This window comes from Aotus nancymaae, unplaced genomic scaffold, assembly GCF_030222135.1.
Source record: "Aotus nancymaae isolate 86718 unplaced genomic scaffold, 86718_ANA_hifiasm-v0.15.2.pri h1tg000004l, whole genome shotgun sequence".
Lineage (NCBI taxonomy): Eukaryota > Metazoa > Chordata > Mammalia > Primates > Aotidae > Aotus > Aotus nancymaae.
The window spans coordinates 36,615,008-36,641,101 of record NW_026988415.1 but is presented as its reverse complement, the minus strand read 5'-3'; the positions used below and the strand labels follow the sequence as shown (position 1 = coordinate 36,641,101).

At 41.0% G+C, this 26,094-nt stretch overlaps 1 protein-coding gene across 1 annotated transcript; it reads right to left on the bottom strand.

The window, feature by feature from the left end:
• On the bottom strand, positions 1–25,013 carry CAPN6 (calpain 6). The gene is made up of 13 exons (XM_012451753.2): positions 24,875–25,013; positions 18,407–18,586; positions 9,304–9,435; positions 8,035–8,243; positions 7,336–7,528; positions 6,585–6,778; positions 6,243–6,320; positions 5,951–6,137; positions 3,841–3,963; positions 3,476–3,678; positions 2,782–2,903; positions 2,280–2,416; positions 1–1,671 (listed from the first exon to the last, which is right to left on the bottom strand). Exons 2-13 carry the CDS (start codon positions 18,569–18,571, stop codon positions 1,489–1,491), a joined length of 1,926 nt encoding a protein of 641 aa, XP_012307176.1. The 5' UTR covers positions 18,572–18,586; positions 24,875–25,013; the 3' UTR covers positions 1–1,488.
• Between the last annotated feature and the right edge of the window lie 1,081 nt (positions 25,014–26,094).

The following is a 26,094-nucleotide window of genomic DNA, read 5'->3' as shown; positions in this document are numbered from 1 at the left end:
CTGTATTTAATATGAACTTTATTGTGATTTGGTTTATGTAAGGCAGTGTAGTGAAGGCACTGCAGAAGTTACAGACTGAAAAACATGGTAAGAAATGAGCGAGCTAAAAATGAATGCTTGCTGGACTAGGCTAAGTACTACAACTATATTTCTTTTTCATCATTGCAGAAGCATTGAAATATTGTTGAAGGTGGGGGCTTGGGGTGGAATTAGGAAAGGCTTCATGGAGAAGGTGGCATTTATACTGGGTCTTGAAGGAGGGGAAGAACATTGATAGGTTAGGAAGGAGGGAAGAACATTTCATAATAATTGACTCTAGAGAAAATTCTGTAGCAGTACTGAAAAATGAGAGGGCAAACAAACACCCCCAGCGAGTGAAGCATCCCAAGTGAGAGAAAAGTCTGAGGCATCTGGGCTGGGACCAAAGTCTCAAGTCCCCAGATGGGGTCTTCAGTACAAATGATCTTAGGAGGCACAGGACAATGGGCTTGTTTGTAAACCTAGCAGCAGCGAGAGGTTTCACATTGCAATCAGGGGCCCCAAACTGGCTGTACTACGTCTGGATGAATCCTGTCATCTTTTACATGTGTGTGGTACTTACTTATCTTTCCTCTTGCCCACTGACTGCCTGAACGGTAGTTCGTGCGCGCCCAGGTGCGCGTGTGTGAGTGTAGGTGTGTGTGGATGGGTGGGGGACCGAGGCTTTGTCTCCCACCACAGCTTCTTCCACTTTTTCGTCTTGTGGCACACAGCTGGTTTCCATTGAGCTGAAGCTCAGGCCCTTCTCACTGTCTAGGACTCATTGAACTCCAGCTCTTGATTAAGCACCTAGGAAGCTTTCTCAACATGAAGGTAAAATTTACTGTGGGGGGTGACTTGGGTTAGGGCAGGACTACACTTTCCAGAGGTGGTGATGGTGGTGAGTGATGGTGGTGGTTGTGGTGGTGGTGGTGGTCATGGTTGGCGGTGGTGGCAGTGGTGGCTGTAACGGTTGGGGACTTAAGTTGGCTCTGGCTGCTGGGTGAAATGCTGCTGGGAAGTCTATAGTGTTCAGTCAGGAGCTAGGATGTCAGGCTAGACCAGCTTGGCCTTGATCAGCCCTCCTCCTTCCTCAACATGCCCTACAGGAGAGATATATTAAACAACTGAAAACATCAAAGACATCTGTAGGGTGTCCAGCCTCTTGTTATTGTCCTGCTTGAATCTCACCCCTTAAAAAGGATCTTTGCCAAGATCCTTTCTTGGCAAACATGTATGATGTCTAGATAAGACTGTCACCTCCCCCTGTCCAGCTGCTGGAGGTATATAGGTTATGTAGCTACTGATGCTACTTGGATTGGGAGGTACGGGGAACTTATTAGAAGAAAGGGAAAGTTAATTATTGTGAATCTCATTCTTTCTAAAGATTGTGCATCTTAACTAAGACCTGGCACCTGACGAAAAATAAAAGGGTGGCAAGCTCTGTCAGGATTCTCTGGGATTGGAGATTTAGAGCTCAGTGAGATCATCGCTGGAAATAACCTTGAAACTGATGTGGCCTTGCTTGACTTTGGCAGTGGGACCACCCTTCTTACGCAGGTACAGAGACTTCAGATCACGGCAATCACTGGGGTCAGCATCCAGAGTAACCTGCCCCAAGAACTGATCACAGAATTTTCGGCTGTTCCAGACCTAGAAAAACAAATGAAGGGAGAGAAGATGAGCAGCCCTCAGTGAGATTAGCCTTTGCCCAGTGACATCCAGACCTAATGCTGAGCTTCAAATGATTTGTTTCAAAACAAAGAAACCATTCTGTTATTTCCTGATAGCCCATCAGCTGAGGGGAGGATACCTCAAAAAATACAGATGAAAAGCCAGAAAACAGAGCTCCAGGTTGTTCTTGATCTGTGGGATGGTGACCTAAAGGCAGCTGGTCAGGTGTAGTGAGTCAGAAAAACTGCCAGACTACAGTGATTCATCCTGACCTAACCATGTAAAGGTCCTCTGAACTGGCATATGCTTCCCTCCATGGGATTTTATGATACGTGTGTTAACATGTGTACTGGTGAACATGTGGACTTTTGCCCACAGTGAAATAAGTCAAAGAAAGGAGATTTAGGATGGATTGTAATAAGGAAGTCAGGGTCCATGCTTGGTAAGAAGAGTTTTTGAGTATAAAACAAACCAAAAAAATAGGGTAATTCTTGCTCTGCATCCTAAGCATATGTAAGGTTCTTGGAATAATCTAGTATCTGGTACAGAATATGAGACTTTCTGGGGAACCCTGTATATACTCTTACCTGTATTATAATAGGAATGTCAGTGGTCCTTCTGTAGAAAATGGCCTGGGTGTCAAAAATGGCATGAACAGTATTCTTCTGGACAGGAGAGCGGACTTCTTCCTTTCCACATTTAATGACCAAATATGGGTTTACAGCTGGAACAAAGTGACATATGTTTTTAACACGGTGATTAAAGTTCCTTTTCTAGATAGGCAAGAAGGCATCTCGCTATGTCAATTCTGGGACTTTCAGCATAGCACGTGAGCACCAGAATGAATGAGATTCAACACTTTTGTTCCCACTTCCCTTTCCTTTTCCACATTTTACATAGGAATATGAAAATGAATTTAACATAGGCCTTGCGTGAAGTTGACATCACATCCTCTGCCATGGTTGCCATCCATCCCACTTCTCTAGACTGAAAATATCACTGGAGAAAATCATTTATGGTCATGTTTTCTAATTTATGTGCTATAAATGCAACTGAATTTTGGCTTCCCAAAATCCCTGCCATTCTTACTTTCATTGGCATACTTCCTCTCCAGGCCCTCAGCACTGTGAACAGTGATCTGAGTAACTACTTTTGGGTAGCCACGAGCCAGGTTCCAGCAGGACATTTTGGGCATGTCCAGAGTCAGTTCCCTAGAACATCAAAAATAAAATATTGTCATCATATGATAAATAGCCTTTGATGAAATAAGCCCACCAAAGCAGACATTATTGCTGAAAAGCATGAGACATTGTGTGACTTAGCACATTCCTCCTCAGATATGGCTTATATTTTGAGCATGCTTTCCTTTCTCCTTTCTTTGAGGACCAGGAGATAAAGATCAAAGTAGGCAAGACTGGGACGAAAAGGTAGCTTTGGTGACCCAGTACTCAGATCATAATGGAAGAGCAGGGAGGAGTGCCAGCTGCTCAAGAAAAGAGGGCATCAGCCAGAAAACAGAAGATAAAATAGATGTGGAAGAACTTAGACTATAGGCCTGTTCCTCTTTAAGGATAGCTCAGCGCTCTGAAGTTCAGACCTTCACTGGGGAATTTCTCCCAATCTCTTTTTGAGAGATATTTTTACCACCATGATTTCAGTGAATCGAGTCTCATTTAAACAAGTTGTCCCATTGAACGTCTGAAGAGGGGAGACGGCTGAAGGGGTTTAGGATTGGAGGTAAAGCAAAGAACAGGAGTTTGAGGGCTTGTGAAGGAAACTGAACCTGAGCTGGACAGGCACTTCAGAGAAGATTCTTAGCAGAAACTCGCTGGTGCGACCATGCTGGAACATAGTTGGGACAAGCACATAGTTGCCCTTCTTCAGGTACTTGCTCAGAAACACTGTGCGGGTATCAATATAGGTGGAAGTCCCAGCACGCTCCTGGATGTAGAGGTGGTGGAGGCGAAATTTCCGGTTCATCTCCACCTGGAAATAAAATAGGGTAAAATATTTAATTCTACTCAAATCATGGTTTTTGTGTCCTCTGTCTTCTTTATCCCTAGGCCTTTCATTCTTCCCCTACCCCTAAATTCATCCTAATTTTTACTGTTTGTCTTCATTCTCTTTGCTCCAAATGCCCATTTTTACCTTGAAGAGCTCAAAGCCGATGATGTAATTGTCAGGTCTTCCCATTCGGCGGTAAGTGCGCAGGTCCTTCTGCTGCAGTGACATAATGACCTTGTGCCCATCCTCAGGCACGGTGAAGATGTACTAAGGGAAAGAGGCCACCAAGGAGGTGAGTTACCATTCCCATTTCAGATGAGCCAGCTTAAATTTCCGGGAAGAAAGCTTGTCATTGGGAAGCTTGAGTTATTCTCTGGGCTTTGATATTGATCAGCCAACAAAGTCTTGGATAATTCATTGACTTGCTAAGTGTAGATCATTAACACTTGCTTCTTTCTATGCCATTCAGAATATGTTGAGGGACTACTTCATTCTTAGCCTTTGATGCCAAAGAGGACATGCTTTGTTTTAATAAGTTCTTGGCAAATTATTGCATTATTATTACTGTTGTTATTATCATTCCTTTGTATTTAAATGTCATATATAGAAAAAGTTTAGAATTCATAAAGACAGAAAGGGTTCTTATTTGACTCAAGCTGACACTACAGCATCACCCTGGGCTAGCCTCCTATTGCCAGTCAGACATATGGCCTGTGAAAGGGCTGGATCCAGTTCCTTGGATAATTGATGTTTTGCTACCGCCACTTTAAGGAAGCTAGAAGCCTGTGTAAGAGACTCTCCAAACATCATCTGGTGAATCATGGTGCTATTGGGAGATAACACTGAAAAACATCAGAGTTTTCTGTCTTTCTCTGTCTCCATTTTTCTCTCCCTTTAGAAAGAAACATAAAACAGCTACTTGGGAGGCTAAGGCAGAAGGATCCCTTGAGCCCAGGAATTCAAGGGTGCAGTGAACTGTGATTATGCCAGTGCACTCCAACCTGGGCAACAAAAGGACACCTCATCTCTAAAAGCAAAGAATGAAGGAAGGAAGGGGGGAAGGAAAGGAAGGGAAGAGAAGAGAAGGGGAGGGGAGGGGAAGGGAGGGGGGAAAGGGAGAGGAGGGAAGGGAAGGGAAGGGAAGGGAAGGAAGGGGAAGGGAAGGGAAAGGGAGGGGAAGGGAAGGGAAAGGAAGGGAAGGTAAAGGAAGCGGGGGAGGGGAGGGGAGGGGAGGGAAAACAGATCCAGAACCAAGGCCCCTAAGTTCAATGCTGCACATACATATAGAGTGAAGCTATTTCCCCAGCTTAGTATATGTGGCTAATACTTGAAACATTTCCAGAGTTGTAAATGGGGGTGAGGTGGTGTACGGGGGGGATAGGACGTTTCTTTTATTTAGGAACAATTAAGATGGAAATGGTGAAAGAACAGTATGAGTTAGGTGAATCAGTCCAGTAGTCTTGGTATCCTCCTAAATGTCTGACCAATGAGATCCATGGAAAGAAAAGACATGTCCATGGGCAGTGAGGCAGCAATATGGTCAGAATTCTTGTTTTCTATGGGTTAGCTCATCGGCACATTTTGAGATGAAGTTTCCTCTCAGGTTATTATAGACTCAAACCATTCAAGTTACTATAGATTCAGGCTTTGGATGTTTGGATTTTTTACTCCGGAGTGTACTTGGACCTGACCCTGCTATGTCACCTGGAATAGCACTGTAATGGGAGATGGATGGGATGGAGTCATTGACAGGGCAATGATTCAAATCCTGGGAAAAATGACCTGGATCTAGATGAGAAAATGGAGGCATAATGATGAGGTTCAGAATAGCCATCTTCATTAGAAAGAGGAATAATATAGTAAATGTGCACCCCAGAGAACAGCTGGGCAGTAAAGAGAAATGAGGAAGAATCGAGACAGCATCTCAAAGCAGGTCTTTCTCCAATGTGGGACCATCACAAGGAAGCAGGGATTGTCAAAGAGCCATACCAGGCAATATGGCCAGAAGAAAGGCAGCCAGAGGAGGTGATTCAGATTTGATAATGCTGCCAAGGCCTGTCTCTTCAAAAAGACATAGTCTGCTGTGTTTTACAAGCACCTGAGCCAATCCCTAGGGATCCTGGTTGATGAATATTACACAATAGCTGCAAATAGAAGACTTGATGCTAAAGAAATACTCCAGAGAGGACCAAAGTGAGATCTGAATTCCTATTGACTGGACAACTTGGAGGCAAATAAAGTAATTGACTCAAACCTGGGGATTCTGCAGGAAAGTATCACGGTTGTTATAGCAGCCTCCTGAGCGGTTCATCAGGGGATCATCATCTACAGTCCAGCATCCCAACACTGATTCCAGCTCCTTTCGGCCAAAAATAGGGTTGTTCACATTGCGGCAGACATTCAGTTTGTGAAAGTTGCGGCAAAACTCCTCCAAGCTCATCCTGAATGGAAGGAGTGCAGGAAAAAAATAAAGATAATATTTAATACTTACCACTGTAGTTCCATGTAGAAGCCCCAATTCCCTTGGTACAGAAACCTCTCCTCACCAAAACTCTCCATCATCAGACATAACAAGCCCCAGGTTCTTGCGATCTGCTGCAGTCAGTTGCTGCCACTCTTCAGAACTAAAAGCAAATAGAAAAAAAAAAAAAGATAAACCATTATGTTTGCCATTGACTTCTTGTAGTAAGCAGGATGCCAGAGAAACAGAATTCGTGAGGATCAGCTCTGCTTTATTTCATCTGTGGCTGGGTCACAGACCCCATGCCTGACAACAACCCACAGATGTCACTGAGCATTGAGAGCAGCTCACTAGCAGCTTGGATGGATGGGTCTGGGAGAACTACAGGGCTTTGGAGATACAGCTGTGAAAGTGGAATGCAACTCACATTTCACTCCAGGGGCCACTCCATTCCTGTCTTCCCAAGGGGTTTCTCAGGCGAACCATATACAGCTTCTCAGCACTGAAGACTTCCACAAGTCTCTCTCCAAGACGAATTTTGCGAATATCAGTCATGGTGTAGGTATGGCCCTTCAGCAGACCCCAATCAGTTTCAACTTCTTGCTCCTCCTGATTGGGAGACTGAGAGCAAAGAAAGATATATAAAGCACAGGAAATGGGACGCCCAATCCTGGGTCCCCTTCTTCATTGATTGGATTAACCCAGTAGAATTGAAGCTAGTTCTCACACAGATGGGAATTTCATCTGGACACCCAACTTGACACAAACACAGTAGAGGGAAAAAAATTAAGAATGTAATAAAACAACTCAAGTCAGATTCAAACTATCCACTGTAGTACATTAATATGAACTGCCATAAACTTAGATGGAGCAGATTCATTTATTGAGCAAGAAGTCATCACCTCAAGATCTAGAAGTAGAAACAGGAGGAATAATTTAGCAGAGGCTACTGACATCAGCCTGGATTGCATTGGTTCCATGTGGAATGTCCGGTACAAAAGGCTAAAAAGTTAAAGCACCTCAGCCTCCACTCCAGGACAAAATGTGTATGTTAGCTTTCCAGGTCTCATTAATGGTTTTTCATGGGTCTTCAGGTTAAGGGCGATTTTCCCTACTAAATTTTGTAGTTTCTTCTGCCAGGAATGAATATAATGTGGTTGTTTTTCATGAGTACAAACCTCAATGGAACAGCAGATCAGACCACCTTTGGTAAATGTTTTGTACAGTTCTCCGAACAGCTTGTACTTCTCCTCAACAAGCTCAGTGTATCTTCCTTTCTGCATGTCAACAGTTTCAGCCAATGTGCCCGTGAAGTCCACAATAATATCAGTGATGGTCAAACCATCCAGGGCCTCATAACAGCCTAGCAGCCTGAGGGCAAGTATGCAAGGTTATCTTTATAAAATTGTTTTTCAGGTCAAGAACATCATACTCTAAAGAATCAGAACATTCCCTGCCTAGACTTTACCAGATGACTTTTCTCTAGGTATGAAATGAGAGATGTTTTGAAATCACATTCAGAAATTTCTAGGCTTAGGCTATGTTGATCAAGGACAGTCTATGCAGAAACTTCTTTCTATGGGGAGATATTAGATAAAGAAAAACTGAAGTTATAATGCTGTGTAAGCTGCAGATAGCAGCAGGAAAGGGTACCTGGGAGCAGGTAAAAGTTTAAATGGAAGCAAGAACCTCTGATTTCTCTCTCATCTAAGATTTCTGAGAGCCAGGCCCAGGTGCAAAGCAATGCCTTGGTTCTGACTGATATCTTACCCAACTTAAACTCCAGGGTTGGGCTGGGAGGGAATGAGCTCCCAAAGACAAATGTGGCTTTCCTTTCCTCATGTACCCTGACAGCAGATAGTCAATCCCCTCCTTACTTTGCATAAGCTTTTTCCAGCAGAGCATTCCAAAACTCGTTCATGGAGGTGGAGAAAGAGAAGACCAGATCTCCGTTGATGGTGGGCAACAAGTCATCAATCACCACTTCAGTCCATTCTCCAAAATGCCAGAAACGAAAGCGAAATATCCCAGCATATTTATCTGTTTTTTGAGGGTCCCATTCCTGTTCCTTATGGTTGGGAATTGTCTAGAAATGTAAGAACATTTAGTCAAGTGTTACTCCCAGACCACATCCAGAAATTGAAATTAAAATTTACTCCTGGCAAATCCACATGGCAGCAGAAAGCATGCCACATACACTTGATTTGAGTCTGGATTGGAAAATCCTAGGTATGGCATTTTGGCTACAACTTCTGCTTCCTCAGTTCAGTTTTGCTGAGGATGATATCACCATGCCTGCCTAAATGCGCACAGGAGTACACAGGGTGGCTGGGGCAAACAGTCAGTGGTTAAATGCTTTCCACAAATAATCTATAAACTAGATATTGATAAGAGGACTATATAAACATATTCATGATTGCATGTTTAAAATGCAAGGCATTTTTAAAAGCAAAACCAATCAAAATCAAGGCCCATTATAGTTTGTTTTCTAAATATCCATTCTAGAGATTTTATATCAATTCTATTTAATATATATTTCATTTGCATTTTGAATAAAATCATGTTTAGGAAATTCTTTTTTATATAACACCTACACGTTAGTATTTTAAAATTATTTTTTGAGGAAAATGTTTTAACGTTGTCCCAAGTCAAGTTAACATTTCATTGCCTTGAACTCTACCTGCATACTAAAGGAATTTTTGTACCAGTAATAATTTATTAGAACCTTTTCAAAGTCCTACTTCTGCCTTTCTCACCTTTTCTGTTATTAATATATATTAGTGACTTCCTAGCTTCTACTGGCTTTATACCCCAGTAGGTACAGAGAATGTAAGTATGCAGAGATACTGTGAGTCAATGCATGGCAAATGATAACCAAAGATCAATGGGTGTATATGACAAAGCAAGTAGAGTAAAAAGATAATGGTAGAATCTAGGTGGGTATATGTAGGTGTTCACTATAAAATTCTTTCAACTTTTATGTGTTTGTAAAACTTCTTATAATGAAATGGAGGAAAGTCACCTAGTTAATACCTCTGCTTTCAAGAAATATAACAATCTAAGAAAGTTATGAGCTAATTTTTTCCTAAAGTTATTAAAGAAGACAAGAAAGTGGAAACAATGAGGTCCCACAGAAGAGATAATACCTTTGTCCAGTGAGACTCTTGAACAGCCAAACAGGAAAATGCAGAAACCATTGGCTTGTGCCCCAGTCTCCCCTGGGTCAGCTGGTGGTGGCTAATGTTGCCCACAATCAGATGGGGATCATCACAGATGTCCTATGGATACAATAATTGGTTATACAAGAGTCTGGGAAGAGTTTTGCAAGAGTCGCTGTGAGCTGAACTAGGCAGGACAGACTTCATAGAGGAGATAAGGTTAAGGTTGAAAAATGACTAGGATTTCCATAGATGGGATGAAGGGAAGGCTGAGGGGATTGTAAAGAAAACCAGAAAACAGTTGATCATCTAGCCCCATGTGGGGAAATAGCCAGAGAAATGAAAGGAGGGGATGTGATGAGATTGGGTGCCATGTGGTGGTGAAGGCTCTTAGACATAGCTATCACTGGGGCTTGGGAGAGTTTTCACCACAGCACTGAACTTTGCAAAAAAACAAACAAACAAACTAGGTAGGAATTAGCACATTACATTCTGATCCTATTTTGTCAGGATGAGATTTTCAGAAGTACTTTTGCTTGAAAGGGAACTTGTATTAAAGAGACAAGGTCTAATAAAGGTGAACATTAATTCATCTCCTTCTCTAGGAAAATCAATTAGGAGACCTTATAGGAAGCCCTTTTCTAACATAAACCAAAGGCAACAGTGATATCCATAGCAACCAGATTTTTCTACATTTTTGGATGAATATAGATGGCAGCAGCATTAATAGCAGGTGGTAATAATCCACTCACAGGAGCACTTCAACCGACACTCTTCCCAGTGAAGGTCCTGAGGGGATCTGGGCAGAGTGGGGACAGTATTTGGAATGTATGTGTGTGTCTTCCTCCTAACATATTAGCTGTGCTTTTCCCACTGTAAGTAGGAAAATGACACCCAAATAATACAGTTATAACACAAAGTGATTGGACACAGTAGAGTCATTTTCAAAGCATAATTTGTGTCTAAAAGAGGAATCCCCATAATTCTCCTGATCATAGTCAGAATAGGATTCACAGTGGTGTTAACACTGGAGTTGCCTAGAGTTAGGCAGCTGAACAAGAGGGGAATACAGTGGCATAACAGGTAGAGAGAAAGGCATGGGCAAAGGCATAGCAGCATACATGACACTACATAGTTGAAGACATAATTGGGTGACTCAGAGTATCGGCACTTGCAGAGTTCAAAGGCAGGAAATACCAATGCATTCTTGACTAGATGGAGAAAGCTTCATGAGAAGGCCATTGGCCAGAGCCTTGACATTCTGCTTACCCAGCAGAAATAAATCTTTGTCTCAAATGGAATCTAGACATATAACCTTTTAAAAAGTATTAGAGACAGCTATATTTTTCTGATCCTCAAACCTCATTTTTTTAATGGACATAATTCTCCTTGATGAAGGGTCTGGTCTACAAAATGAAACATTCCATATATTCTTTAAAAGCCAAAATAACTCTGGAAAGAAATAGGCATTCTGGGCAAAGACAAGTCCAAGCTGAAGATTAATTGGGCATTCCTCTGCCAAAAGGAGATGGCTAGATGGGTTGTCAGCTTTGGATTCTCAGGCCTTTTTTTTTTTTTTTAGATGCATGCCTGGTATCTCACAACTACTTTTTTGTTTTAGGAGAATTTTCTATCTCAAAAAAATATTGTTTATGGGTTGCAAACTGCCTTTGTTTTCACTTATTGAACATAGAGTAGGTATGTTGGGTGAGTTAAACTCTGATGTTCTTTTTCTTCTCATTGTTTATTTGCCTTCTCTAAAATGAAACTAAGCACAGTTCTTATTCCCCAGATCAAGTGTTTTCATTTTATTTGGAGCAAGATGTAAAAGTATAAAATAATTACTTGAACCTAGATAATGCATATCATAGTTTCTAGCATGGAAAAATAAAGTGAACACTGATATATGAAAAAGTGCACTTTTAGATTAGTAAAGCAAATTATTTGCTAGCTTTACATAGAGTTGTTAGTGGTTGGAGTTAGATCATGGTGTCTTAAATTTCCATAAGATTTTCCATTCACAATAGGGATCTAGGCTTAGTCAACACTTTTGGCATGTGAACTTCTATTGAAGACATAAAGGGTCACATAAATGAGCAAAAAGACATATAAACAGAATTCAAATTGAGGAATGGGGTAATTATTCTCTTGTAAACCCAAGATGGATATGATTATTATATATTATATGTGCGTGTCTATGTATATATATGTGTTTACATATAATATATATATTAAAAGCTGTGTTAAGTTCACGAGAGTATGTAAATTTGGGAACTCCTCCATGTTCCATTTCCTCTTATAAACTGGCCCATTCTCCAATATTCTTTACCCCTCTTCATACATGACGGCTATTTAATAATAGATTTAAAACATGACAAGTTAACAGTCGTAGAATGTCAAAACTGGAATGGATTTTGGAGACTAGCAAAGTTTTTATTTTTCATTTGAGGGAGCGAACTCAGAGAGAGGCAATAACTTGCCACTCTGATCATCTAGCTAGTGAGCAAGAGACCTGGGTCTAAAGTTTTTGATTTTTCAGAACCACATATGGTTAGAGAAGGAAACTCAGAACCTCAGCCATCCATCCCTGTGCCTTTAGGCTCAACAATGGACACCACATAAAGGATAAAATCGTGCAGCTTCTCAGGGACAGAGATGCTACCATCTCTTTCAGTCATTCATCCCAATGTTTTATGCCTCTGCTTAAAACCCACCTAAACACTGTTCACTCTTTTGGAAAATTTACTTATCTCTTAGCTTTTGGTTCCAGGATCTGCTCAATTAAATCCACCAAATATGAATAAAACTCTTACTATATATAAGCATGGTGACATGAAACATGGGAAATAAATCCTTTATTAAGCCATACCTTCTACCTCTTTAAGGACATGAGGCATTAAAAGACTAGAAAGTAGATATGGATAAAGGGTAAAGCCAATGTAAATCTAGCAGCCAAGCAGACTTTTTATTGACAAATTTGAAAACAACAAAATTACTGTTGACTTTTCCCCTAGTTTTGGACACACTGGATATCTTCCTGCTGGGGTTAAGGATGTAAGACTTGGGAAATTTTTTTGTAACTCAAAGCTGAGATGCAGAGTGCAGATGGGACATTTCAGATTGAGCCATGCTGGGGTGGTAGGAATGGGGTTGGAGGAGAGGTCACAGCTCACATATTCACAATATTTGGGTGGCTTAGGAGCGAGGAGAGATGCTGAGCCCCTAATGGCTCCCAGCTGTGTTGGCACAGTTGAAGTGATCCTTGAACTGGGCTGTTTATCACAGCAAAATTATTTCTTAGGAAGGAACACACAACTAGGAAGTTGAGTACCAAAAGTAAAGCTGAAATGGTCCCCACATGACCCCACATCTGAGCCAAAACCTTCCATTAAGCAAAGCAGCTTCTCTAGGAAGTATGTTCTCTTAGCTTAGTCTTAAGGGACTTCTCATTGTCCTTACTTCATCCTCCTTCTCAGAGACCTCTGAGCGGGAGGGGGCATACAATTACAAGTCCTGTAGCCCTGCACAAGGCACTCTATGTGACTCCCTTTGCACCTACCACATCCAAATTCAGCATTTTTTTTTTACACAGGTGAAATTTGCTGACAATAAACATTGAGGTCCAGGGTAAACCTCAAGAACCACAGTAAAATGAAAAGCTGCCCAGAAAACCAGCAGCCAGAAGAGTGGAAACGCTTTAAAAAGTGCTACGTGTAATCATGCAGTACTGAGGGGGTAGGGGTGTGGACACCTACAAGTGAGGCCAGCCCTGCAGTAGGTACATTTTGAATAAGTTCAACGTCTAAATAGTCCCAGAAGGCTCAGGGGTAATTTGCACAGAACTGCTATTCAGGAACTGAGGACTTTGTGAGCTACTCCAAGTAGCCATTATTTTACTTAGAAACTTGAACCATCCTCCAGATGGAGCATTTGTAGGTGGACTTAGGCTCAGGAACCAACATTGCACAAGCCTCTCAAAGAGTCTATTTTTTCTACAGGGGAGTTTTAATTCTGCATGAAGATTTTGTTATCAGTAAAATATTCTCTTCCTTACTAACCCATCCAAAGAAAACTCAACATGGAGAATAGAATAGGGTCTTAGGCCCAGCTTCCACTTCCATTTTCTCACTTTAACCTTCAGAATTCTGCTAGGAAACTCAAGGTATAGGTCCCAAACTACTTTTTTGAGAAGAATTTATATATCTATGCAATGGAATACTGTTCAGCAATAAGAAAGAACAAACTGATACATGCTACAACATGGGTGACTCTTGAAAACATTATGCTAAGAAAAAGAAGCCAGTTACTTTTATGATTCCATTTTAAGTGAAATGTACAGAATAGGCAGTTCTGGATAGAAACCAAAAGTAGATTAGTGGTTGCCTGCAGCAGGGGGTGGGGGTAGGGTGGAGGGATTACTCCCTGCAAATGTGCACAAGGGATCTTATTGAAGTGATGCAATTCTTCTACAATTGGGTTGTAGTAATGTTTGCACAACTTTAAATTTACTAAAAATCATTGCTTTGTACACTTAAAACAGGTGAGTTTCACAGTATATAAATTGCACTTTGATAAAGCTATTAAAGTTTGTTAATGCATAATTTAAAATAAATAGGACAGTTGGAGAGAAAGACTATGGGCCTATTCAACTGTGGAAAACACTTAGGACTACTCACATGGGGTGCTACAGTCTCTAGGAATAAAAGGAAATTCATGAACAGACTAGTCCAAAACTACTATACCGAGGTGTTGCATTCAGCTGGTGGCTGGAAATTTCTATTAGCACAGAGAGAAAAGTGTTTCTTTCTTTATGGTTCCCTCACATGCCATCTACCACCCAAGCCTGTATATTCTACTTCTAATGTTTCCCCTCTTCTGCCTTTCCCTTCCATTCCTACTACGATAGATTTAATACAGAGCCTCATCACCCTCCCACTCGCAACCAGACAATGTAGTAAAATGATCCCAGGGGAATGTATTCTCAAAGGGAAGGCTACGAAACGGCAATGGTAGCAAAGGCTGAACTTAACACTTGACAAGAGAGCTGTCAGAAGACCTTGTGCAGGTGCCCTTTTTCCCCTCACAGCTGACAGTGCAAATTCCCATGAGGTTTTGCTCCTTTTTAGTCAGGGATTAGATGTGTCTGTCTTTAAGACACTATCGTAGGTAGATATGAGTCGGTAAGGAAAAAAGCCAGAGGTGGGTAGGAGGGGAGAGTGACTGGAGGGAGCTGGAGAAGAGATTTTCTGTTGGAATTTGGCAGGCAGATTTTAGCCTAAAAATCCTACCTGCAGTCTTATGATCACACTGTAACTCAGTATAACTTAGACCTTATAATTTATGAAGACTGTACATGTTGAGCCCCAGGAGGACAGAAAAGTCTAGGAGCACATGGTCTCAGGCAACATACCTGTGTACTGAGAAAACCAGGATGATAGCTGGGGCCAATGGACCACTGGAGAAATTAAGGAGAACTTTCCTCTGGAGGGTATGAGCAGATGATCTGGCATTGAACAAATGCAAAACACTCATAATTCCTGCCATTTAAAGAGGCTCCTTAAATCACAGCAAGGAAGTGGCAAGTGGGAAGGAGGGGAACTCAATCCTGCCCCAGAATGGGTGGTGGGGCGGAGCTTGACTGGAGTCAGTTTGTTCAGCTATCAGTGGTGTTTACAGGCATGGGGGCTTATGAAGGCAGAAGCCCTCAACATGAGAAAGGAAAAAGACAGAAAATATCAGGTTAATCATGCTGCTCCCATTTTGGAAACTTCAGAAAATAGCCCCTATTAAGTGTGCAGCTACATGGCATGCCAAGGGACAAGATGTCTGTAAGCTTCCCTGCAAACCAGGATCTCAACCTTGCCAATGAGGTGGGGGAGGCCAGCGACTCATCTGGTCTTCCTGAGCCAGTTCAGAGAGGCCCAGCTCTGTCTCTCAGCTTTCCTGATGGGAGGCCAGAGAATTCTGACGTGGTTCTTGACCACAGGCTTGGCCTCCACTCTGGCTGGGAAGGAATCCACAGTTTTTTGAGGAGGCTCAGATGGTGGTCCAGAACCTTGTTTTTTTTTCTTCTACTCCCCACAAAAGGCCTCTTCCCCAACCCTTCCAATCTATGGTGATCTCTCCTACTTCAAAAATTCTGCATGATTTACTATCCATATGCCTGAAAATAGCATTTCATACATTCAACATTCATTTTTTTTTAACTCTTTGATAGCTCAATATCCATCTCCCCAGCTAGAATGGGAGTGCCCACAGGCCATGTCTGTGTCTTGCACCAAGGCTGGCATAGAGTAGGTGTTCAGCAAATATTTCTCTAGTGATTCTCCCTTTGGGCTGAATAAGACTAAGCAAACACCATGCTCTCAAACAGGAGAGTGTGAATCAATTAATGGAAGTGTGGTATCAACACAGTGAAGAACTGACTGGAGGGAAGCTACCTTGTTTTCGTAAAAACATGAGACACAAACAACTCTATTTCCCTGATATGACAGCACGATAGAGTGAAAAACTCATGTAGGCTTTGCAGTCAAACCCGAATGCAAATTCTAGCTTGGGGATATATCTACTGCTATTATTTAAACTAGGAAAACAGAATTGCATCAAAGTAACTTTTAACACCCCTACTTTGCTAAGCCAGGAGCACACGGTCTCAGGCAATATAAGGTGAAGTAAATAAGGGTGGTAAATATGGGTGAAGTAAAATAATGCATAGAACACTTCAAACACAGTATCTGGCCCATAGTAGGCATGTCATGACCGTTGATTCTTTTTCCTACCCATCCCCACTCTTCAGCCTCTCTGTCTGATTTTCTTTCACCTTAGAAGGGGTATTGTTTGCCTCTGAGGCAAAATACCATGGTTGTTAAGACTTTTTCCTTCCCGGCTAATCCATCTAGGATTCAATCCACAGAATTTGGACGATGCAGGCAAAGGACATGGACTGAGCCAAGATAGAGGGGGAAGGGTGTGTCTAAAGACATCCAATACAGGAAGCACTGTCTGCTTGGTGCACATCTGGGGAATGGTTTCATGTTGGCTTGCAATTTTGCCACCCACCAGATCCCCTCCCACCTCCTCCACCTAACCCCTATCAATTATCTCTTTTCTCTTCTTTGTCTTCAATCTCATCTTCTTTAGCCTACAAATATGTTCAAGTCTATTTTATTTTAAAAAGACACCTACCCAATACACTTTTCTTAATTTCTTGTTTCCTTTTTAGCTGCTTTTGCCCTATTGACATACTTTCCTTTATATCCAGGCATCAGAAAAGAGGGATGCCCTCTCTTTATCACCATCCAATCATAAGAGTGGCTCCCAGACAACGTATCTCTATTTTCTCCATGTACTTTTGCAAAAGAAAAAAAAAAAGCCTGTCTACATACCGAAGTATTGGTTAGTAAATTCTGCTCATTTCTTAGATTTTTCTTGCGGGTCAGCAATGTGATCCACTGGAATGTCAATAACTGGAGATGCAGAAAGGCAGGAGGAGTGTAATTTTCCTTCAGAGAGAGAGAACTTCTCCCAGTCTCATACTTTCGATTGTTATCATTCTTCATAGGCAAAAACTAGGAAATGTCCTTTGAGTTGCATAGAAAACAAGTCTTGATGTAACCAGTGTATCTTGACACCACATGGTAGCAACGTGCATCAACTGAAGTAGCACTTGGTATAACTCCATTTAGGAATTTAAGCTGTGGAAATTGCAACTAAAAGTGATAGTTTGCTCACTGAAGGAGGCAAACATTGAGGTGATGCTCGAGATAGTTCCATAATAGTACACAGAAAGGAACCTCATTAAATAGGACCTGAATGTCTTCAGGATATTATAAAGGTCCAAGAACTTGCATTTCACAACATCCCTCTGTGCCCTATACACCTCATCACCTACATTGAGCAGGAGCTTAGGTACAATATCCTTCTATCCAGTTATAAGCTTTAGATATAGCAAGGTTGCAATTTGTTCTACAGACTCCATCATCCTATCGTTTTATACATTGAGCTCCCGCTCATGGGCTAGTGAAAGGGTTCTGAAACTTCCTTTAGAGACACAACATACAGATAATGCACACAGAACCATAACAAGAATTAATAGTTACTACTAATAGATAGTGAAAGACCTGCAATTATGCTTGAAGCCCACTTGGCCAGTTATGGGATGATACAGGTGATGGTATCCATAGAGCAGCAAAGAGGCCTTCTTTTCCCCATGCAAAATTCATCTTCTCTCTTCAAAATTCATCTCATTTATGTTCACTGTATAAGGAATTTTTCTCCTCACTGGTCTGAAATTATATTCAAATTGCTATGATAGGTACCTCAGTAAGGAGGCAAGAACATAGTTGCTTTTGAGTTACCATATTTACTCAAATGAACTTCCAAAAGAAAATAAGGATGGCATGTCTCTCTCTTTTTGTCCAAAAATATTCATAGCATCTTTATGTGTAACAGTAAAAAATACTAGAAATAACCCCAATGACCTTTAGTGGGTGACTAGATGAAGAAACAAATTGTGGTATATCCATATCATAAATTACTATTCACCAGTAAAAAATAAAACAACTATTGATACACAGAACACCTTGAATGGATCTTAGGTTAACTTGCTTAATGTTAGATAGCTAATCTCAAAAAGTTACAGCATATCTTTTTTTTGTTGTTCTTTCTAAATTACTAAATCTGTCAAAATTTGACTAAAATTCAGGACTCCAAGCTAGAGCTAGGAGCACAGATCCATGGAGCCTTCATTGTAAAGTTTTCTTTATGTGAGGTGACGACTACGTTAATTAACTTGATTGTGGCAATTATTTCACAATGTATATGTATATCAAAACATCACATTGTACACCATAAATATATACAATTTTTGTTTGTTAATTTATTTCAATAAAGTGAAAGAAAGAAAGAGAAGAAAGAAAGAAAAAAAGAAAGAATAAAGAAAGAAAGAAAGAAAAGAGAGAAAGAAAGAAGAAAGAAAGTTAGTTTACTTCTAAATTGGTCTACACAGTAGGCCATATAAGTGAAACAGTGGATCAAGTGGAGGTATGATGAAGGAGGTCAAGGAGACAGAATGTGTAAAATAAAAAGTTACCTGGGGACGTTTCCACACCACCTTTCCAGGAAGCAGTCGATTGTAGAACAGAGAATCATTCTCAGGAAGAAATGTTGGATCACAGAAAAGTCTACTGTCTTTGATACATTCCTGCTTCAGTTCCTGGTATTTCTGGTTTTTGAAGAGTTTCAGAGGAGGACCCATAGTGTTGAACTATGCCTAGAATGAGGAAAATTGTTGTCTTTGAAGGAAGAATTTATCAGGTTTTTTAGGGGTTACCTGAAATTAGACAAACAGCCATCATCCCGGTGACTTCTTCCCAGAACTAGGTACTTCTAGTTTGGCTTTAAAGGAAACGTCACCATTTTCAAAGAAAGAAGGGTCCACACTTGGCAATCAATTAGTATGGGGCCTTGGGTAAGGCACCTAACCATTTTGGGGTCTCACTTTCTTTATCTGTCAAATGGAGTGATGTGGGTCTTAATTTTATTGGAAAAAAATCAATAATAAAAGTAAAGATTGTGAATTAAATGTAAGTCATTATAATTTAAAGGGAAGTCTTCCATTTACACCAGCAGGGAGTAGCTCAAGGTAAAATATAACTTGAAGATAAGGGAAAAATCACTTTACTATAGTCAGAATAGGTTGGTGCCCTGGAGAGTCACACACTGTGCATGAGGGGAAAAGCAGCCCCTTTCCATTCCAACAAGTTTTTCTTACACAATTCCTTCCCTCTTGTCATTTAAAGAGCTTTGCATTTTTCATTACTGGCCAGGAAGGCTACTGCAAAAAACAGCTCAGCAGATGGCCTCCAAAGACAAGGAAAGATAGAAAGATTGTATGGTCTTTATTCTTAAAAGTCTAATGTATAATCCTTTGCCTGTGATAAAAGGCAGACTCTGAAATTCAATTACACTAATTTGGTGGGCTATAGATTCTTATCCCATGGTAATACACTGCTGCTTTCTTTTCTTTAAAAAACAAGAAAGGAGGAAAAAACCTCACATGGCTAAACAGAGAATTAATATAGTGGCTCTTCAAGCAATGTCTATCAGAGTGCCCCACACTCAAGTGCCCTTAACAACTGGTTTTTAGGAAGATAATTTGAAAGGCAAATTTGATTTTCAATAGCTTTGGGTGATAATAGGGTTTTCAAAGCTTTTGCTTGATTCACAAAGATAGATTTGTAATGATTTTAATGATCCTCTCCTGGCATTCAACAGTAAATAAGAATGAGATTGTGAAATTTACATGGTGTCAACTATTTCAAAATGTATTTTAGAAATAACTGTCTATATTCTATGATCACAGGAGGGTTGAAACAAAGAAACCTGACTAAGTTTCAGAATGTCTGCTAAGAAATAAGGAGACTATGTTAACACTTTAAAGAGTATCTGTGTGGTATATCTATGAGGCAGTTGCTATTTTATAAAAAGTGAAATATTGATCAGACCTCTCTAATAGTTCATTTTATGTCCTTTCAGTATCACATTGAAATGCCTCACTGGTAAAGAAGTTTCCCCATTTGAAAACCATAACAATTTTTAATTTAAATGTTTGCAATGTTATTACAATGTTGTTTGCAATCTATGTACAACAAACTTACCCTTTCTGTGAATCTAAGGAAAAGAAGCTGAGAATAACAACATTTTTTTCATAGCCTTATTTATTGGCAATTGCTTTTAAAATTGAGAGCTATGGGGCACTGCAAAATACTGATGTTCTTTTTTTCATCAGATTTGTCTGCTCATGTGTCTTAAATATTAAAGTGTACTTCATTGTATTTGAAAGCATGGATCGTATCAGTAATAATTTTTAGTTATGCAGCATCAGAGCCAACCTGAATGTTTGCCCAGACTTTTTTCTGGAGGCTGTTGCAAATGGATCCCAATTTTCTTGTGTGCTCAAACTTTTAACAAACACTACTGTGCCTCTTGCTTTCCCTAGAAGGTTTGGTGAATTGCCAGAGCCTGGGGACTGTAAATGTGGAATAGCCTGGGGCAATTAGAATATTTAGTTTGCCAGAACCTCCTAGTCCCTGGACATTCTGGATAAATGAGTATTTCCTGTTGTGCCTTCAAAGGTCTTCCTTACTACTCAGTCAAATGCCAAGGCAGGCAAGATCCTGCAAAAGGAATCCCTTTATAAAGAGAGCCTGTGTACAGACAGAAGCAGCACCAATTGAAAAGAAAATCAGGTATAATTTTTAAAGCCCATGTGAGCCCAGTAGACTCTTTCAGAGGCAGAATGTACAGCTCATATGGATAGATTATAGCTTGACAGAATACCTTTTGGGTTGGGGTGCCTGTATTTTGGGGGCACACAGTAAATAAGAATTAGCAGGCTATGAGCCTGAACTTTCACTACAGTACAACTGTAGTGCCAATTCCTCTCGGACTTGCAGAGTAGAAGTGACCCTCTTTTCTGACTGGGTAACAGAACTGTGATCCATTTGGTCCGTGACTTTGTTCTCTTTGTGCCTCAATTTTCTCATCAGGGGAGTGAGGTTATCTACCCTGGCCCTCTTATACCATGGGTGTACCTAATGAGATGGTTGGTGTGAAAGTAATTTTCAGTAAGTAGAAAGTGATCCATAAATGCAAAATATACACTGAAGCCCACTCATTGCCTGGCCCATAGCCGGGCACACAAACATTGTTCAGAAAATATTTGTTGAACAGATAAATCTCTTATGTAGAGAATTAATGTTTGTATGGCAATTTCTTGTTTGCATTTTACATTTTAGTTTGGATTCTCATCATAGCAGTCATGTTTAAAGAGATTATCTGTGTCCTTCATTTTGTATCTGCAGAAATGGTAGCTCAGAGAAACAGTAGCTAGAAACTGGCAGTGCTAACTCAAACCCAGGTTCTGTGCAATGCCAGATTTAGTGTGCAGCTTTCCTTCACATCACACTGCTTCTTTTGGTCATTGCCTTCTTAGAGAAATAATTTTTTAGTTCAGATGAGAAAATCCTCCAAAGCAAACATGATACCCAACTTTGAGGCATTCTGCCTAGAATTTATTGCCATGGTAGATATTGAAAAGGTTCTTTATTCTCATGGTTTGATGATCGTGGGAGAATCTGAATCCTTTACATCAGAGGGTTCATCATTTAACCCTCAGAAAACTTTTGGAAACCCAGAAATTTGTAAGTTGGGTTTGTCATAAACAACTTTCTCTGTTGGAACAGATGAGTGTGGAGAAGGGAATGCTCCCTCCTTTCTGTTCTATTGGACCCCTGGGTGATAGAGAGGGGAGAACCCTTAAGTTAAAAATCACATATTAGGAAAGTCAGGAGACAAGATAAAAGTTAGGGCTTTGAGTATAAACCTAGGGATTTGAGTGTAAACCAAGGAGAGCCTCTAGCTAACAAAGGCAATGCGGACATTTAAGAAGAGGGACCCCGTGGACTGAGGGCTAGTGGAATGAGTGTTGAGTGAGGCAGAGTGTGGGGCTTAGCACTGAGGTAATGGTCTTAGGCAATATTATTTTAATTCAGACCCACCACTTTGAGAAAGAATATGAGGAAAACTGTGTTTGCCAAGGGAAGGGATAGGAGCGGGCCCATAGTGCAGAAAGTGGAGAATTGCCAGGGGAAGTTGAGGGAGACTGCCACGTAAAATACAAGGCTGCAGTTAAAAGAGGGAGGTACTTTTTTTTGTACTCATTGGACTGGAAAGCTTGAGGAATCTAGGCACGCTCTGAAAGCAAAATCTCCTGCTTCTTTACCTGTGGGTTAGCCTTAGAGGAAAAAGCATATTTTGGTCTAAAAAAATCTGATAAAATACATCCTGTCTGTGGTTCACAAGCCACTTTGGATTTAGGTGAGTGGGAGAGACCATAAGGGAACTTAATGGGGAAAGGGAGAGAGGGCATGGCTGGGGCATTGTTCCTGGCTAATTTCTCCTTTTCTTCAGTTTCCCCCCTGTTCTGTACTTGGAGCAAGAATCAAGATAAAATCAATAAGAGTTTGCAGACAAATTGAATACAGAAGACCCAATTCTGCCCTGCCGTGAAGTAGGCACCACTTTACCCACAATTCACATCCCTTATCCCCACACCTAGGGGTGGTATGGTGATAAAAAAGGGACTTGGATAGGAAGAAGTAATACAAATTCAATATTCACATGGTACACAGAGAATATTGCTTTTCATATGTACACAGGTAGAGTCATAGCTTACGTCTATGGGCACGCATTTAATCACGGGACTTATGTATGGCTGTTCAGATTCAAACTTCTGGCCAGATATTCTGGGTCTAAAAGAGACCACAGAGATCCTCTGATCCAGCCCACTGCCTTATATAGGATGAGCCTACTCTGCCCAGAGAGAAGACTCTGTTCAAAGCCATTCAAAGTAAAACAAACAAAAAAGGACAAAATTTTATTTAATTCCATTGCTCAATAACTCTAACAAAAAATAAAAAGCAATTCAAAATGATAAAAAAGAACACAAGTGGTCACGAGATTCAGAACCAAATCCATAATGTCACCATTTGGTATACATAACTTCTCAGTCCCTCAGTTTCCCCATAGCACAATGGGAATATGTTAGCTTCCCTGTCTACTTCAGGGTGTTATTGGGAGAATGTAATGAAATTATGTATGTGAACATGCTTTTTAATTGTTAAAGGTAAGGCTAAAGCAGGGCAGTAGTATTAGGAAGCACTTGTTTTTAGCAAATTAAATTTCTTTTCTGTCTTTAGGGGAAACTGATGAAATTTGATCACATGCTTTAAATAAGACGTGCACCAACAATTAAAAGGCTCATATAAAATCGCCCCTCCACCATTCTCTACTCCTCCCTATTTCACCTCTCCTTTTTTGGCTGACTTGCCCTTTTGGTTGAATAAGCCCATCCTACATGTCTACTTTTCCAGCCTTTCAAGAATCAAATTCTGATTTTTATAGAATGTTATGTTGGAAATACTCTTAGAAATCACTTAGCACAACTTTTTTCTTTTGTTGTAAGGCAAAGGGACATGCCCAGGGTTACATAGTTAGTGACAGAGCCCACGCTAGAACTGGGAACCCCTGACTTTTTTTTGTTACCACAATTTGTTTTAAGGTGGGGAGGAGGGCAAACATGCAGACAGAATACCTCAAGCAAGACAATGCTTTTAAAAATTCATATTGTCCTCTTCTCACAAGAATGCACTTAGAAATTTTGTTTTTGTATTGCAAACTGTCAGAAGGTGAGATGATTTCAAATCAAGGCTAATCAAGGAAACACTGTTCGGGGGTCACAAAGGGGCTTTTTCTGCTTTTAATTTAGGAACTGAAAACTCCCAAGGACATGGAAGGCCTACTTTTTAACCTATTCCTGACCATGTAAGTGTTTAGACTTTTCCCTAGACTGCTAGGGATTCTAAGGACAAATAAAGAACACTATTCAAATACAAAGTATTCACACACACACTCAGGCACACACGTGCACATAAGCATGCTCACACACACACAAACTTCCAGAGGAATGAAAGAGTTAATTAGCAGTCCACAAAGAGTGTTTTTTTTGTTTATTACTTCAGACTATAAAGCGTCCTTACTTTCACAATAAAGATTAGCAAATGAGGCATTAGCTGAATTTCAAGACACTATTAATACAAACCAGGATGCTTTATCCTAAAGTCAGAAGTAATTGTCAGGACAGCAGAATTTGTTGAGTTTTCTATGTGCTTTTCAGCAAACTTATAGAGTTCCAAATTCCCAGAACCAATTGTTTCCATTGTAATGTACCACTCCTTTTTCCTGTCCCCCACCCATAGCCAACTCTGATCAAGTAGCCCAGTGAAGACCCTAGAACAGTGTAGTTGGCTTGGGGTGGAGGATGGAGCCCCATCTTCAAATTAAAGTTTAAACAAAAGCTGGAATCAGAGGGGAACAAAACCAGGCCAGAGGCTGAAAATGGAGAAGCCAAGATCAACCTGTCACCGAGGCAGGAAGACCACTGGCTGTGCAGACAGGGAATTAAGATAGACTTGGCCACCACTTCCTCCTGTGCAACAGTGCACAGCCTGCTTACCCCCTACCAAAGTTCACAGGCCTTTTGCACAGAGTGTGGCTCCAAGATTTTGCCTGCATTTCAATAATTTGCCCACAGCTGTGGGCCAGCAGAAGCTAGAAGGAAGCCCTGACAGGAGCCACACACCATCCCCTGTGATTTTTCACTTACCAGGTATTTTGGGTAGCAGAAGACAAGCACATACAAACGCATGCATGTGCGCACACACACATGAAACCTACCAGATATCCCCAGAAAAGTTTCATTGCCAGACAACCACAATCATCAACCTACACACCTCTCAAAATAACCAACTAAAAACTCCATTATTTTTGAAGTTCCCAAACTGCTATTAACAGGCACATATTTGATCCAGACAAGCCATAAAATATAGCTGTGGAGTTTGGTTAACTATAAAGTTGAAGTTTCTTCATCCTTCTTAGACGCTAAGTTATCCAGGAAATAAAACTCCAGGATAAGTTTGCGAATTCCCCCTCTACTCACCTGAGTTATCCCAGGAGCCCTGCTGCTGTTGCTGCTACTGCTGCCACTGCCGCCTTTGCCGCTGCTGCTGTTAGCCAGGTAACCCCACTAAAAGTCTGTTCAGTCAGTGCGGCTGAACAAAGATTCTGGCTTTCTTAACCTGAAAACTATTTGGGCTGTACCAAGCTCTGCTCACAGGGGGAGGTGCCTTGCAGCAACTTCAGGAGGCTTTGCCCCGCCCAGCAGTCAGAAACTGATCCTGAGTCATGAGGAAAATCTGGAAAACGCCTCTACCAGATGTGCAGACGGGATGCCCACTCCAGACGCATGCACCAGCAAACTGAAAAACTCAGGAAGCCACGTTTGGAAGCTCTTTCAGCTTCAAGGAGAAATAGGACTTTCAGGGAGGATTGTGATAGATTTCTTACTTTTCTGTCCCAGGGTTAATATCACAGACATGAACATTACTGGAGCGAGGACATGCAGAGAAAAATGGTGAAGTGTTGGCAAAGTTAATGTGGGCTACGCTGCAGACATGGCCCTGGTAGGCAGATCTGTGACAGTGATGAGGACTTCAGCAAGTGACTGAGAGTGAAAGAGCAGCGAATGGGGTGCAATGCAGAAAAGTCACTTTGTGAAATAACAGGTAACATTTGGCCAAGGACAGAGAGAAGGGAGTGTTAAGAGGAAAGTGAATGGAGTTTGATTCCACGGCAGCTATAAGAATCCTAATTTCTAGCAACCAGGGTATGGAGATTCTTCCCAGGAGTGTTAGGTGAAAGGAGAGCAAATAACTGTTTTTGCTCTGAAAGGCCAAGCAAGACCTATGTAAATACTGTGCTGCATCACAGTCAAAGTCCTGGTCCCTTCAACTTGAGACATTCATTTGGACACAATTCCAGGAACATGATTCTCAAGTTGTTTTGTTTGTTTCATTGCTCGTCATCTCATTCCTCAGCTTTCCTGACCAGTGTGCTGTCAACCCTTGAACCTGAAATTACTATCTTCTGCCCTTCTTCTGCACCAACCCTCCTTCTGGCTAGTTGAAGGTCTAAGAGAGAAGTGGGAGGGGGTTGGGGATAACGAGTGAGCAACATAGAGCCCCACAAGGAAAGGAAGCATGTTCTGTCTCCACTCAGTGGGCCCATACCAATATTTTCTTTTTTTTTGTCCCCAGGTAGCTGCATCTCCCTGGATAGGTCAGGTGGCCACCACAGCACCCTGGAATGTTTATCTGGCAG

Bases quoted from the DNA above. Each gene is read 5' to 3' on its own strand.
- CAPN6 (XM_012451753.2), bottom strand. From the start codon at position 18,571: ATGGGTCCTCCTCTGAAACTCTTCAAAAACCAGAAATACCAGGAACTG. The intron at 3,679-3,840 runs GTAAAAATGGGC...TTTTATTTCCAG, and splicing joins TCGGCTTTGAGCTCTTCAAG to GTGGAGATGAACCGGAAATT. The intron at 1,672-2,279 runs GTAAGAGTATAT...TTGTTTTTCTAG, and splicing joins ACATTCCTATTATAATACAG to GTCTGGAACAGCCGAAAATT.